General features: G+C 34.2%; 1 protein-coding gene across 1 annotated transcript; it reads left to right on the top strand.

Moving 5' to 3' along the window:
- The first annotated feature begins 8,684 nt into the window (after positions 1–8,684).
- LOC107794235 (uncharacterized) lies at positions 8,685–10,616 on the top strand. Its single transcript, XM_016616717.2, has 2 exons — positions 8,685–9,426; positions 9,917–10,616. Exons 1-2 carry the CDS (start codon positions 8,811–8,813, stop codon positions 10,342–10,344), a joined length of 1,044 nt encoding a protein of 347 aa, XP_016472203.1. The 5' UTR covers positions 8,685–8,810; the 3' UTR covers positions 10,345–10,616.
- Positions 10,617–16,244: the final 5,628 nt, after the last annotated feature.

The raw sequence follows: 16,244 nt of genomic DNA, 5'->3' as shown, positions 1-16,244 counted from the left end.
GGTGTTAAAAGGGTTCGAAAGAAAGTAAGTTTCACACCGTCGTCGTCGCTCGCTCGGCTTCCGAATTCGAATTTCGTAATTCAGCCAGGTCCGGTTCTTTCCCGGATAATTTAAATCTTTTTTCCCGGAATATTTCAAACGTGAAATGTTCCCACATGTTCCAACAGCCATGGCTGTTTCTGAAAGGTTGAAAACCTTTTCAGAAACAGTGCCAGAAAATGGCTATAAATATAGCTTGATCCTAGAATCATTCCTTACGAGATTTTTCTGATCTTCTTCTTCTTCTGCACAAAATTTTTCAGTGTGTTTTACAACCATTGAGCAGTTCGCAGTTCATCAGAGTTTTTGGTACCAATACACTGGTGAGTTAAATCGTTCTATCTTGGGAGGATAATATTCCAGCACCTCGGGTACTTGAGGAAAATTATTTTCTTAAGGACATACTGTGCATTCAATGGGCTCGATTATTCAGATATCATTTCGACATTTTGTTGGTACTAACTTTCTGTTTTTGTTTTCTGTTTCAGAAAGTTTACTCTTTCATTATTCATTATAGTAATACAGATTAAATAACAATCTTAAGGAAATTATTTTTTATATTATAATCTGTATTCTATTTTTGGAGATTAAAACCTGTGTGGTTTTCTACTTTTGAATTTTTCAATTCTGATTTGAAGATATAAAAACTTCATTGGAGTATTAAAATTCAGAAAGGATTTAAAGAACATAAAAATTTCATCATTTTCTGTGAAACAGTATATAAAAACTTCGGTTCTTATTTATTAAACGTATTGTTTATCATTAATTACAATACTGTTTATTGTTCTATTTTTGCCATTAATTGAACTCTTCTGTTGTTGACAGTGAGAAATGGCAATTGATAATGGAAATCCTTCTGCGATTGTTGCGGCAACGACGATAGCCTCGGCAACGACGATAGCCTCGGCAAGCCGAACTGTTGTGCCACCGGCCGAGAAACTAGGAAAATTTTTTGAAGCCAACTTCAATGGATGACAGCGAAGGGTATTTTTCTGGATTACCACGCTTGGTATGCAGAAGTTCACCAGTGAAGAACCTCAAGTGTCTGTCGCCGACATGCCGGACAATGAGAAGTTTATGATTGTTGAGGCGTGGAAACATGCAGACTTTCTTTGCAAAGGCTACATCCTAAATGCTTTGGAGGATGACTTATACAATATCTACAATGCTATAAAAACTTTGAAAGAATTATGGGACGCACTTGAGAAGAAGTACAAGACTGAAGCTGCATGCTTGAAAAAGTTTGTGGTTGCAAGTTTCTAGACTATAAAATGATAGACAGCAAAACGGTTGGAAACCAAGTTCAAGAGCTTCAACTTATTTTCACGACCTTATTATTGAAGGTATGGTAGTGAATGAAGCATTTCAAGTAGCTGCAATGATTGAAAAATTACCTCATTCGTGGAGAAATTTCAAAAACTATCTTAAGCACAAGCGCAAAGAAATGAAGTTGGAAAATCATGTGATTCGTCTCAAGATTGAGGAAGATAACAAAACAGCCGAGAAGATGTCTCGTGGAAATTCAACGATTATGGGAGCTAATATCGTTGAGGAGACTGCTCCAAAAAGTAAGAAGACGAAGAGGTCTTCTGGACAGACTAAGGAGTAGAACAAGAAGAAATTCAAGGGCAACTGCTACAATTATAGAAAAGCGGGTCATAAAGCCCATGATTGTTGTCTCCCGAAAAAGGATAAGAAAAAGGGACAATCCAACATAGTGGAAAAGAATGATGACATCGATGATTTGTGTGCAATGCTTTCGGAATGCAGCCTAGTTGGAAATCCGAAAGAGTGGTGGATTGACTCTGGAGCCACTCGACATGTTTGTGCTGTCAAAGAAGCATTTGCGATTTACTCTATTGCTGGTCCCGAAGAAGAGCTTTCCATAGGAAATACTGCAACAGCCAAGATTGAGGGTTATGGAAAGATATTCCTGAAGATGACTTCCGGTAAGGTGTTAACGCTCAAACAATTTTTAAATTTCCCTACTATTAGGAATAATTTAGTTTCAACTTCTTTACTTGTTAAGAATGAATTCAAATATGTATTTGTATCTGACAAAGTTGTTGTAAGCAAGAATGAAATGTATGTTAGAAGAAGCTACCTCACAGAGGGCCTTTTCAAACTCAATGTAATGGTTGTTGACTGTATTAATAAAATTTCAGCTTCTTCTTATGTATTGGAATCAAATGATTTAAAACATATTCGTTTAGGACATGTCAATTACAAAACCTTGCGGAGATTAATTAATTTAGAAGTATTATTTAAATTCGAGTGTAATAAATCAAAATGTCAAATATGTGTAGAATCTAAGTTTGTAAAACATCCTTATAAATCTATTGAAAGGAATTAAAATCCTTGAGACTTAATTCATACTGATATTTGTGATACGAAGTCGACACATCTCGAGGTGGGAAAAGGTATTTTATAACTTTTATTGACGATTGTACTCGATATTGTTATGTTTATTTGCTTAATAGTAAGGATGAAATAATTGAAGCATTTAAGTAATACAAGAATGAAGTAGAGAATCAATTGAATAAAAGATCAAAATGATTAGAAGTGATAGGTGTGGAGGATATGAATCTTCGTTTACAGAAATATATTTGGAATATGGAATTATCCATCAATCTACTGCCCCCTACACACCTCAATCCAATGAAATTGCGCAAAGGAAAAAACGGACATTAAAGGAAATGATGAATTCTTTATTAATAAGTTCAGGATTACCGTAGAGTATGTGGGGGGGAGGCTATCCTTACAGCTAACTGAATACTCAATAGAGTACCCCACAGCAAAACGCAATCTATTCCATATGAAAATAGAAAGAAAGAAAATCCAACTTGAAATATTTCAAAGTGTGGGGGTGTTTAGCAAGGGTACAAGTATCTTTACCCAAAAGGGTAAAAATCGGACCAAAAAATATGGATTGCGTTTTCATTGGATATGCTACAAAATAGTAAAGCATGTCGATTTTGGTTAATAAATCTGATAATCCCGAAATTCATGTTAATACGGTAATTGAATCAGATAATGTTAAATTCTTTGAAAGCATCTATCCGTATAAAATTGAATGTGAGTCGTTAAGTGAAAACCTAAACGACCATGGGAAGAACCAAAGGAAAATACTCTAAGTAATGAAGATCCAAGGCGTAGTAAACGTCAAAGAACATTTACTTCCTTTGGACCAGATTTTGTGACATTCTTGCTTGAAAATGAGCCTCAAACGTTCAAATCAGCTATGTCATTGTCTGATTCAGCATTTTGGAAAGAGGTAGTCAATAGTAAGATTCAATTAATTTTGGATAATCATACATGGGAATTGGTTGATCTTCCTCCACGAAATAAGCCTTTAGGTTCGAAATGGATCCTTAAATAGAAAATGAAAGTTGATGGCACTATTGACAAATATAAGGCAAGACTTGTTGTCAAAGGTTATAGACAAAAGGAAGGCCTTGATTACTTTGATATTTACTCGTCAGTAACGAGGATAATATATATTAGGGTGTTAGTGGCACTGACGGCCGTGTATGATCTTGAAATCTATCAAATGGATGTTAAAACACCTTTCTTAAATGGAGAATTGGAGGAAGAGATTTACATAGAACAACCTAAGGGTTTTGTTGTTCCGGGTAAAGAAAAGAAAGTGTACAAACTAGTTAAGTCGCTTTATGGACTTAAACAAGCACCTAAATAATGGCATGCCAAATTTGACCAAATAATGTTGGCAAATGGGTTTTAAATTAACGAGTATGACAAATGTGTTTACATTAAAGACACTCTAGGTCATGAAGTCATTGTTTGTTTATATGTTGATGACATGTTGATAATGAGCAAAAATATGGCTGATATAAATGCTACTAAGCACATATTGGCTAGAAATTCGACATGAAAGACTTAGGAGTTGCTGATGTGATCTTAGGAATCAGAATTCACAAGACTCCACAAGGTCTAGCATTATCACAGTCTCACTACATTGAAAAAGTACTTGACAAGTTCAAGTATTTGGATTTCAAGATTGCCAAGACTCCAATTGACGTGAGTTATGCACTTCAAAAGAATGAAGGTGAAAGTGACTCACAATTGGACTATGCAAGAATAAGGGGAGTTTGATGTATATCATGAATTGTACACGACCAGATATAGCATGTGCTATTAGCAAACTGAGTCGGTTTACAAGTAATCCTAATCAAATACATTGGATGGTAATGAAATGAATTTTGGGGTATCTGAAACATACCCAAAATTACGCTTTGCATTATAACAAATATACCTTCATGATCGAGGGATATAGTGATGCAAATTAGATCACCGGATCATCTGAAGTTAAATCCACGAGTGGATATGTTTTCACAATTGGGGGTGGAGCAGTGTCTTGGAAATCATCCAAATAAACATACATCGCCTGTTCTACAATGGAAACTGAATTCATAGCTTTAGACAAGGCCGGTGAAGAAGCTGAATGGCTCCGAAATTTCTTGGAAGATATTCCATTTTGGCCCAAACCTTTAGCACCTATATGTATACATTGTGATAGTCAAGCGGCAATAGGCAGGGCAGGGAGCGTTATGTATAACGGAAAATCTCATCATATACGACGAAGACACAATACCGTTAGACAACTACTCTCTAGTGGTGTTATCATGATTGACTACGTAAAGTCAAGATAACGTGTCGGATTAACTTACAAAAGGCCTATCTAGTGAGGCAGTTGAAAGATCATCGAAGGAAATGGGGTTAAGGCCAAGGACAAGTCATCATGGCGGTAACTCTACCTAGCAGACTCGAGATCCCAAGAGTTAGGTTCAAAGAGATCAAATAAATTTATGAATGACGGTTCAACATTGTCAAATAACTCAACCCATTCTCGTGATGAAGACAATATTCAGAAATTAAGGTAAAGCATTAAGGCTTTTTGATGAGTCAATAAAGCTTAATGTTTTTTAATAATTTGCTAAGTCTAGAAGGAAATGTTCAGATAATGTGTCTATAGGATTACACAATTAGAAATCACCTATGTGAGTGTGAAGTGTAAGCTGCTTCAAGGAGAATTAAAGTAAAGGCCCATTCTCTAAGCACTCATAAAACCAGGCGGTGTTCATGGATGAAACGAATACAACTGTGAGAACCATAGATGTTTAAGGGTTGATTGTGTGACTTATGTTGTCTAGTTATACAACAAAGCTCGATGGTTCACAGATATCAAATCTATCGATTGACCGAGTATATCCGATATAAGTTCATTAAGGAAAGTTCAAAGAAAAACCTACTTATCCAAATGCAATTAATCCTTGCATGTAAATTACACACTCGTCCGTGCATTCCTTTGTCTTATAGACATTCCCCATTCATGTGGGAGATTGTTGGGATTAAAAGAATGGTGAATGGGAAATGAAGGGAAGAAAGTAAAGGGAAAGTGAAATCCCTTTTGCTTTGAAAAGAGCAAAGTGTCTCATTGGTGGTGAAAAGAAAAGTGAATATTTATATTGATAAAGCACTTCTCTTGGTGTTAAATGGATTGGAAAGAAAGTAAGCCTCGCACCGTCGTCGTCGTCGCTCGCTCTGCTTCGGCTTCGGCTTCAGATTCGGATTCGGATTTGGTCAAAGATTGATTGATTAATCTTTTTGGACAAAATTTTTTTCAATTATTTAATTAATGAATTAACGAAAATTCAACCCGGAATAACCCAGGACCCGCGACCCGACCCAGTCAGGTCCTTTTTCGGATTATTTAAATCCTTTTTCCCATAATATTTCAAACGTGAAATATTTCCACCTGTTCCAACAGCCATGGTTGTTTCTGAAAGGTTGCAAACCTTTTCAGAAACAGTGCCAGAAAATAGTTATAAATATATAGCTTGATCCGAGAATCTTTTCTTACGATTTTTTTCTGATCTTCTGCTTCTTCTTTTGCACAAAATATTCCAGTATGTTTTACAATCATTGAGTGGTTCGCAGTTCATCAGAGTTTTTGGTACCAATACACTGGTGAGTTAAATTATTCTATCCTAGGAGGATAATATTCCAGCACCTCAAGTACTTGAGGGGAATAATTTTCTTAAGAACACACTGTGCATTCAGTGGGCTCGATTTATTCCGATATTATTTTTCAGATATCATTTCGACATTCTGTTGCTACTTTCTGTTTCTGTTTTCTGTTTCAGAAAGTTTACTGTTTCATTATTCATTATAGTAATACAGATTGAATAACATCAAAGTCCCCTAGATGGATGAAGTTAAATTCGGGTTTAACGATAACGTGAACTGGATTTTGGTCTGAGTTAATTTAACCTTTGGGAGAGTAATGCAAATTAAGGGCTAATCAAATGATAACAAGACACAGGGCTTGGTATAAATGCAAGCATGTGTACATCGCTTAAGCATATTTTTGGTAAACTATATATGTCTTGATAAAAAAACCTAGACCTACTAATAATTAAGAATTCAAACATATGATAATGAGATTCCTTGCAGTATTGATTATTGACTGGCTGATAGTCTAAGTCAATACCTAATTCCCATTAAGTTATATGTATGTGTACACTTTTAATTTGTATCTCGCTATTATTAACAGAATTATAAAATAATATCATAAGAGATATGTTCTATAAAAAAGATTATGGGCATATCAAGTTATGTCTTTTCGCCTATGCACAGATTAATTATTTCATGTGAAATAAGATTTTATCCCACGCTCGTAAATTCACAATTAGATTGGGGAAACGTTGCTTTTTCTTTCAATGAGTTAAATTACATTTTTATGCCCCTTTTACTGGTGATTGTTTACGGTCATATGCAATTACGTTAATTTCTTTTATAACTTAAACAATAAAACGCGAAATTCACTAATTTAAGAAAAGGAAAAATAAATAAGGAGAATAAAACTATCTCCTACAAATAACAATAAATACGCTTCAACTATATAATTATTTTTCTATTTATTTAAGCTCACCTCAATATCATCATCTCCTACGAACAATCTGGAGTAAATGTTGCTTGTTAATCTATGCTCTACGAATGTTAATCTGTTGCTTTGGAGTAAATATTATTACGTTTTTTTCTAATGGCTTCTTCATTACCGTATCTTCTTTTTTTAAACTGATATGATTATGTTTTCCTTGAGCGATGGGTCTATCGAAAACATGATCAGTCTCTCTATCTTCACAAGATAAGGGTAAGGTCTGCGTACACATCATCCTTTACAAACTGCACTTATGAAATTGAGATGGATACATACTTATTGTTATTGTTGCATGTAATCTGAGTAAACCCTCCATGGGAAGTTTCGGATAAGGTAATTTCACTCCCTCTTCAAGCATTCGTTTCCCTTTGGGAAGATACAGATAGAGAAAGAAAAGTAGCAATAACGAAAAAAGGCAAAATTGGTCGGCTAGGGGTGTACCCCATTGTCGGGTCCATAAGTCAGTTGTGTTTGTGAGAAATGGAGCCAACAGCGCTGCCATAGGACCGGGTTTCTAAATCACGCTACAAAGGTTCCGCTACTAACGGTCCTCAAATTGACCGTTATAAAGTGTGTATGTGTGTGGGTGTCGCTGAATATTTAATATTCAAAAAGTTGTTGACACGTCAAGAATAATATAGTACCCTGAAGTACTACTTGCATGTTAAGAAAATTTACCTGACTTTTGCAGGAAACTTTACATTTTCTAGAAAGATTTTTCTGCCAGCTCCGAGTTACACTTGCATTCATTTTCACTGCCACACCCCACACGCCATTCCACTTGTAAATTAAACAAAGAAGCTTTACTTTGAATATGTGCCAAATCTCAAAGTTAAGAAACTGCATAGTTAAGAAAATTACCTATACGAAACAGTTCAGAAATTAAAAAAAATCAAAAACAAATTGACACCTTAATTCACATGACTCTTGGAATAGCCTAATGACCAATATTTAAATAAACTTCCATCCAGTTCGTTAGAACATTCGTTTTATTTTTGTTTTCTTATACATACGATTTATTTGCAGCCAACTCGGGAGCTTAATATGAGAAAGACGACTGAAAAGAAAGGCAAATGATATAAGTGCATGCATCTTTTAGGTGCAATTTGCTTCTTCTTCTTCTAATATGAACAATTTCTTTGGAGTGTTTTGGATATACGGCTTACTCATTGTTCCTTTAACATAAAAACAGCTCAAGACTCAAGAGTTCGATTTTGACATTGACAAGACTTAAGTACATCAATTTGTTTTATTTTTCTTTTCCTTTTCCGTTTTGCCAGCGACAAAAACACAGCTTACCTAATATATACCCGTTTGAATATTCTTTTTCACTTTGTCCATAAAAAATGATCTGATAGTCTTTAAATATAAATAATTCCATTTTCCAACATCATTTTTACTTTGAGCTCAACCCAAGATATCTAAAAGCTCGTTATCTCTAGAAAAATTAACTGCAAACCATTAAATTACAAAACAAATTGCTTTATCCATAATAATAATTAATAAATACCGTAAATCAGCAAACACGTGGGCCAGCCTTCATCCTTCACAAGTGGCAACTCTTGATCCAGCTCAGCCCAGAATCAAACCTCTCTTTTACCCCCTATCAACGGTCCAGATTTCATCATAGCCCACAAACCGCGTCCCCGAGCCTCCACGATTATTTATACTCCTCAACCCCCAAAGCACTTTTCCATAACCAATCCACTTCATCTGCTCTTCCTTTACAGTTAAATCACTCACCTGAAAATTCAAAACACTCACCGGAAAGCAAATAATTTCTTTAAGGTTATCGGAGAAATTAAAATATATGGCGCCGTCGACGAACAGTTTAATTCTATCGCTTAAGGTTGTACTAATATCAATTGGTGCAGTTTCCTTAGCGATGCTATTAAAAGCGTCCATTCCATTTGTTTTTTACGAACTCCCAACTATTTGGAGTGCGGTTATAGCTTGGCTTAAACCTCCGTACCTCTACGTTGTGATCAACGGAATTATCATCATCATCGCCGCCACTTCTCGTTCCTCGAACCATAAGGAGTCCAGCTCCAGCGATCAATTTCAGCCGTTGATTACTGCTAGAACACCTCCACAGTCAGATTTGATAGAGATTGCTCAGTCGGAGCTTCATTCAGTCCAAAGTGAAGTGAAGGAAGTGTTGGAGGCGGCCGTGCCGCTGCCGGTGAACGTACCGCAGGTGTTGGTGGTGAACGGCTCTAGTGTTGTGGATATGAATCCTGAAGATGAAAGTGTGAATGATGAGCCTGTTGACAGTGATGCAATTGTGGTTTTGAAATCTGTTGTGGCTCCGTTGCCGGAAACTGAAACTGAAGCTGAACTTCTTCTACTGAAGGCGACGACGGAGAAACCTCTGGTTTCTTCTAGGTTTGGTAACCGGAAACCGCCTGTGAAAACGAGTCCTGAAGGTACGTGAAAAATACACACACAGTTTATTACTCATTTACTATTTTGGAAGTCATGACACTTTAAAATTCGTCATACAAATATTTTTATAATATTTTCTTATTATTACTAGAGTAATTACAATACTATTTCCGTTTCATTTTATGTGAATGAGGCTGGAGTTAAACTACTTAATTTTTGCTGTATATTTAAATATAACTTCATTCAAATTTGTTGAATAAAATCAAATTTAAAAGTTATGTAAAAAGTAATATGAAAAAATGCATACGGAGTATTTCGTTAGCTATAGATATTATTTCAAATCTATTGCAACAACGTAACGTCCTTAAAAAGCAAACGCCGCAAATGGCGTCATCTGAAAATCGCGTCGACGTCACACTAGCAACCTTGGTCTCTTGTTCCAATCCATTTATTCAGATAAAGTATCTATCTTTGCAACTTTTATTTTTTATTGAAGCTAATATTCAGAAATAAAAAAATGGATAATTTCAGGGCTGAAGGCACTGAGGGTGGCGAGGTCGAAAAAGCCAGAAACATTAGAGAACACATGGAAGATGATAACAGAGGGGCGTCACGTGCCACTCACGAGACACCTGAAGAAATCAGACACCTTTCAAGACCACAGACGTCACGTGAAGGTGGACGCAACGGAGGAAAACGAGAATTCCACCACCTTTCAACCGCCGCCGCAGCAGCAGAGGCACGTGCTTAAGTCGGAGACGTTTAAGGACCGAACAAACTACGACTCGCCCGCTTCGCCGTCTCCGTCGGCGACGAAGCTGCTGAAAGAGCGGTCGCCGAGTGCCGACGAGTTGAATCGGCGAGTGGAGGCGTTTATTAAGAAGTTCAATGAAGATATGAGAATACAGAGACAACAGTCTATGCAGCAATACATGGAGATGATTAACCGTGGCGTCTAAAGTAACGTCTTAGTAAATTACTCTTTTTTCATCTTCATTTCCAGTTTTAAAAAAAAGAAGATTTTTTTTTTTCCTTTTAAAAGAAAAGGTTGACAAAAAAAAGAAAAAAAAAATGAACAAAAAAGAAGGGGTTTGCAATTTGGATTTAATTTTTTTGGTTTTAGGGTGACTTGTTCTTGTTTGATATTCATGAATAGAAAATAGGAAGTATAGGAAACCTTTTACTGTACAAATTAAAGTGGATAAATCAAATACAGTGAATTGTTCTTTTATTGTCTTAGTTTATTAAATGAAGAAAATCGAATATAGTGTAGTTACAGTTTTTGCGGATGGTGTATTAATGTATATTTTATGAACTTCATTATTTGATCGTTCATGACTTAGAATTATTGCGGATGGTGCATTAGTATAAAATTTATACTAGTATTAGCTAATATTAATAATCAAATAGTGGATAAATGCAATTTTAAATTTTTATACCGAGATTAATATCCTAATTATTTAAAGGAAGGACTTAATCACATGTACAGGGAAAGATAGATTCAGGGGTGTTCATGGTTCGGTTTGGATCGGTTTTTCCCAAAAAGAAATCAAACCAAGTAAGTTGGTTCTTCAAATATTGGAACCAAACCAAACCAATTAAGTCGGTTTTTTATCGATTCGGTTTTTATCGGTTTTTGTTGGTTTTTTGGTTATTTATTGGTTTTTTCTTAAATATGAGACATACACACTATCAAACACATATTCCGGCGAGTACATTTTCAACGTAATCAAACCAATTGCTCTTTGAGAAATCTATCATTTACCAAGATATATTGATGATAATTGAATCAAATAGTGATGAATAATTTAATTACCAATCAAACTAGAATATAAAAACAAAGAATTAGATTATTATAATAGCAAAGAACTAGACTAAAAATATAAATGACTAATATGTACCATAAAGTTTTAGAAACTTTATATAAAAAGCTACCATATATATATATAATTTATATTTCTGTATCATATATATATATATATATATATATATATATATATATATATATATATATATATATATATATATATATATATATGTGTGTGTGTGTGTGTGTGTGTGTGTGTGTGTGTGTGTGTGTGTGTGTTCTATAGTCGGTTTGGTTCGATTTTTTCGGTTATTTTTTTGATTAAAACCAAAACCAAACCAAATTTGATCGTTTTTAAAATTCAAAACCAAAACCAAACTAAACCTAAAAAGTATCGGATTTTTTTATCGGTTTGGTTCGATTTTCGGTTTGGATCGATTTTTTGGGTTTTTATGAACACCCCTGGATAGAATAATGCATATGTCCACTATTGGTGAGAATTAAGAAAAGAGGGAAGTTAAGGGAGAACAGAAGAGTGTTTACCCGTAAAATGGTACAGTTGAATTTATACATAGTTTCTAGAGAAGTAGACTAATTTGATCTTGAAATAATGCAATAATTAAAGAAATATACAATACTTAGCCTTAAAATATAGTTGAAACAGCAGAGATAATAGTTCCGGGAACAAGGTTTTCGAGCACAACAATGATGAGATCAAAAAGTGAAAAAGTAAGATTGTATTAAGCTTTGTATAGAATATGGTGGTAAGTTTTGCTAGAAAATTTCATGTCATTTACATTAATGATAACTAGGCTCACTATTTATAGTTGTGTCTAGGGAAGAAGGTCCTAGGATCGTGCTCTCCTTTAATGTAAATTATGAGGGTCATTAATGAAGATGTAACGGTGAATATAAATGTCAAATTCTCTATAACGGGTCGTCGCTCTTAATGCTGCAGAATATTCCTTATTAAATGATACCGAGCGCAGAGCATTTAATACACCTTTATGAACGGTATCCCTTCCGGTGACAAGCGGAATGGCTACGTTCGGTTTTCGGCCATCCCCGTCTAGGATTCCACGTGTCTTTCTTTTAGATGACCACGTGTCATATCATATTTCAACCTGTGCAAAGAGTAACAATTCATAGTACTGCTTCTAGCAAAGTTTGGGAGAAACTCTTGTGTTAATTTATCACTGTTTCTGTGTAATTTCTCCTTCATTTTTTCTACAGTAATTTATTTGAATGCAAAAAGGACCTTTTGCAATGGGAAAATGAGGATATCAACGTCAATCTTGTGTAGCCGAGAAAGGTCTACAAACTCATCAAAAATTTTGAAGATTAAGTGCCTAATGAACGCTAATTTATTGACTCGATTCGAAAAAGTTGTATTTCAAGTTAATTAAATAAAACCCACCTCTTTACCATGGAAAAAGAAAAGGGTTGTGCATGTCAATGAAACTTGCGGTAGCCAAGAAGGAGTTCACAATAGAATCAGAAATTAACTTTCTAAAATTAATTAGTGCCTTAAGAAGCCTAAAATCAGTGTCTTTAAGTCTAAAAAGATGTATTTCGAATTTATTTAATCTTTGCCTTCCTAATTCTTTCTTAAATATAAAAGTCTTCGTTGGGCATCCATTCATATACCCAGTCAAAAGACCCTTGGCCTTTAATTAAATTTTGTTAAAGAGTTTTTTCATCTTTTGGAGCAGACATGAGGAAACCTCCTAGCAGCTAATTGGAGATTTTTATTTTTTAATTGTTTTGTCATTTGTGGGGTTCTTTAAATTCGTGCTCTTTTCAGCGTCAATTTTGAGTGGTGTTTTTTCTGGCATGGCTGATTTTTGGAATAAACCTTATACCAGATCATGTATAATATTTTTAGATTTTGTACACTAACAATATCATTTAATTTGTGATAATAGGTTATTTTTTTATATTAAATTACTAATTAATGTTTATTGTAGGCATTTATTTATATTACTTTTTTAAGTTATCTGATTATATAAATATTTTCTATACCGTCAATGCATAGATATTAAACTAACAATTAGCAAAATCATAATTATGTTTTTCTTCTTGTTTTAAGTCATTGGAGCCAAATGCCAATGGGCATTTTGGATGTTTCAGAGTTGAGACACGTATTTTTCAGTGACGAGCTATGGGGGAGGAAAGGGCACCAAAACGTGTAACAACTTACAACTATGAACTAACATAGTTGTTTGGGTGTTCACAAACTGTCGGTGGATTTGGATTAACCTTAAATTTTCCAACTTGCAAATTGTCTCCATCTTTTGAGTCAAATTTTCCCGCAAAAAAAAAATCTTATATAAAGCCAAACTCACGTTACATCAGATAAATTAGTGATTAAATATGTATGCAAGAATATTAGAATTCATGTTTTATTCTCGATTGTCATAATTATATTTTGAACTAAAATTACATGATTAGACACACAAGTTGTAGCTCGGTTAGTAGTACTTTTGTGCCTGCAACATATTCAGGTTAAATTCATTTGTTAGTTTTTTTTTGTAAAGTCATTTCTTTCCCGAACATCTTCGACACGATCTTTAGAAATCATCTGTGTGATCTTTAGTAATTCTATTATTTTCCACAACCAATACAATGTTGTTAATTGCCATATATATTAGTACTCATTCTGTCTTATTTTATATGACAAAAAGTATTTTTTACTCTTAAGGACATGACTTGATATGACCGATTTGATATAAAATTTCATTCTCTTATATGGAAAAAGAAAATGATAAAATGTAAAACTCGCACTACCATTATCATTTAAAAGGATAATCTTTGCACTTTGCATATAGTTGGATTACTTTACTAAAGCACTCGCTACTATTTATTTCGAACGTTGGAATCTGAAATAGTTGTAGCTAGGGGTGTACATAGGTCGGGTTGGTTCAAATTTTTTAATTATCAAACCAAACCAATAGTGTCGGGTTTTTAAATTTATAAACCAAACCAAACCAACAAAGTCGGATTTTTCAATCTCGGTTTTTCTCGGGTTTTTCCCCGGTAAAGTCTTCATAGCATAATATATGTATCTTGTGCTCCAAATATTTCTTAAGTCCTAGTAAAATATAACTATATAATGTATTTTTCAAGAAACTAACACAATAATATGAGATAAGTCATAGCATTATACTAAAATATTCAATAACAAAGATAAAATAATAAAATTACATAAGACAAATATTGCTAAATAATAAGCCATAATAAAAATTAACATAATCTAAAAATACTATATAGGTCATGCTAAAATAAGTACAGCTAATAAGTACTAATATTAATTACATAACTAAGCACTTAAGAAAAAGATAAACTAAGTTATGCATAATTTTCATTATAAACCAATATAAAACAAAAATAATTATCCAACACTATCGTCATTCCTAGTATTGAATTGAATTTCTTTTGTTAGCATTAGTATTGATTTGAACTTTGTTTGAGTTACTACATTTATGGGTTTTAAAATTTATTTACCATTCAAGGTCGGGTTTTATTTTCCAATACCAAACCATATCGGATTTTTTTCGATTTGACTCGAATTATCGGTTTTGTTTGCACACCCCTAACTAGAAAGATCCCGACCATTCATTTTTTCCTCTTTGATTATTGGAGCAAATGAGTGTTTTGGAAGCTTGAGTCACATACGTTTCAGTGACAAGATATGGGGACCAAAATGTGGTACAGCTAACATAGTTGTTTGGGAGTTAACGGACTGTCGGTGAATTTAGATTAACCTTAGATTTTCCAACTTGCAACTGTCTCAATCTTTTGGGTCAAATTTTCCTGGACAGCAAAATAAATGTGATATAAAACCAAACTCACGTTACATCAGATATATAGCGAATATTTAAGAGTAGAATTTCATATTTTATTCTCGATTGTCAGAATTATATTTTTGAAGTAAAATCACGTTATTAGACACAAGTTGTAGCTCAGTAACCTTGTACTTTTGTGCTTGTGGTTGTGTCAAATTCCGTAACCAGCACTACATGTCAAATTTCCTTTTCAGATAACGACAATCTGTTAGAGAGATTTAAATTAGCGTGTACAAGTTAAATTTATTTCAAATTATAATTTTTGAAAGGCTCGTGACAAGGTTGAGTAAGATTGTCAGCTGCAAGAGAAGAGAAGAAAGAAAGTGAGTCGAAACCAGGGAAATATTCTCCACCTTTAAGGCGATAGCACTAATATACATTTAGTTATAATCGTCTCATTTAGTTATTTTTAGATGTATTGCATGCCATATCCATATTGACATGATATTGCAAGGAGAACCCCCTTATTCTTTCTCTAATTCACATACCTTTTAAATATTGGAGGAAATCCCGTATTTGAAACTTTCTTTCTTAATTTTTACTCTACCTTACAATGCATGCCAATTTAAAAAAATGCCTGATACTTAAGAGTGTTAGGATCCTAATCCTGGAATAACGTTGGAAAAGAGAAAAAGAGAGTTAAACTGGACGCAAACAACAATACTCTCTCAGCGTTTCATCACCCTACATATGATATAAGATATAGAAACGCCTTTAGAGTCCATTCTTCAAATTGGCTCTGCTCTTCGCAATCAAACACGAACAAAATGTTTGTAATAATAAGAAAAAAGGTTAACGTTTATGGCTCCAACCTAGTCCCCTTTATATAAGTCAAATCGATCTTCTCCAACGAACAATAAGGCTCTAATCATTCTACAGTTAGAGTCTATTGTTTAGCATCAATTTTCCTGTAACCTTTCACGAAACCATAGCAAGCCAAAGTTCAAAGTTGCGCACACATGCTTTAGGCAACTCCAAATCCTTGAATCCATATCAGGCCTAATAAGCCTACAGTCATAGACATAGTAGAATGCCTGCTCTCGAGATGGAAGGAAAACCAAAATAACTCGTGGCATTGTTGGCATTAAGCAACTTTCCCAAGCGCAAAGTCCATGATTCAAATACCCTTTCTATCCAAAGCTTGTGACTTTTCCAGAGGCACCAAAAAATAAAAATAAAAAAGAAACAAGCTCTTTTCACACAAAGA

This window comes from Nicotiana tabacum, chromosome 17 (genome assembly GCF_000715075.1).
Source record: "Nicotiana tabacum cultivar K326 chromosome 17, ASM71507v2, whole genome shotgun sequence".
NCBI classification, from domain to species: Eukaryota; Viridiplantae; Streptophyta; class Magnoliopsida; order Solanales; family Solanaceae; genus Nicotiana; species Nicotiana tabacum.
The sequence above is the reverse complement of the archived record's forward strand: the minus strand, read 5'-3'. Positions and strand labels throughout refer to the sequence as shown.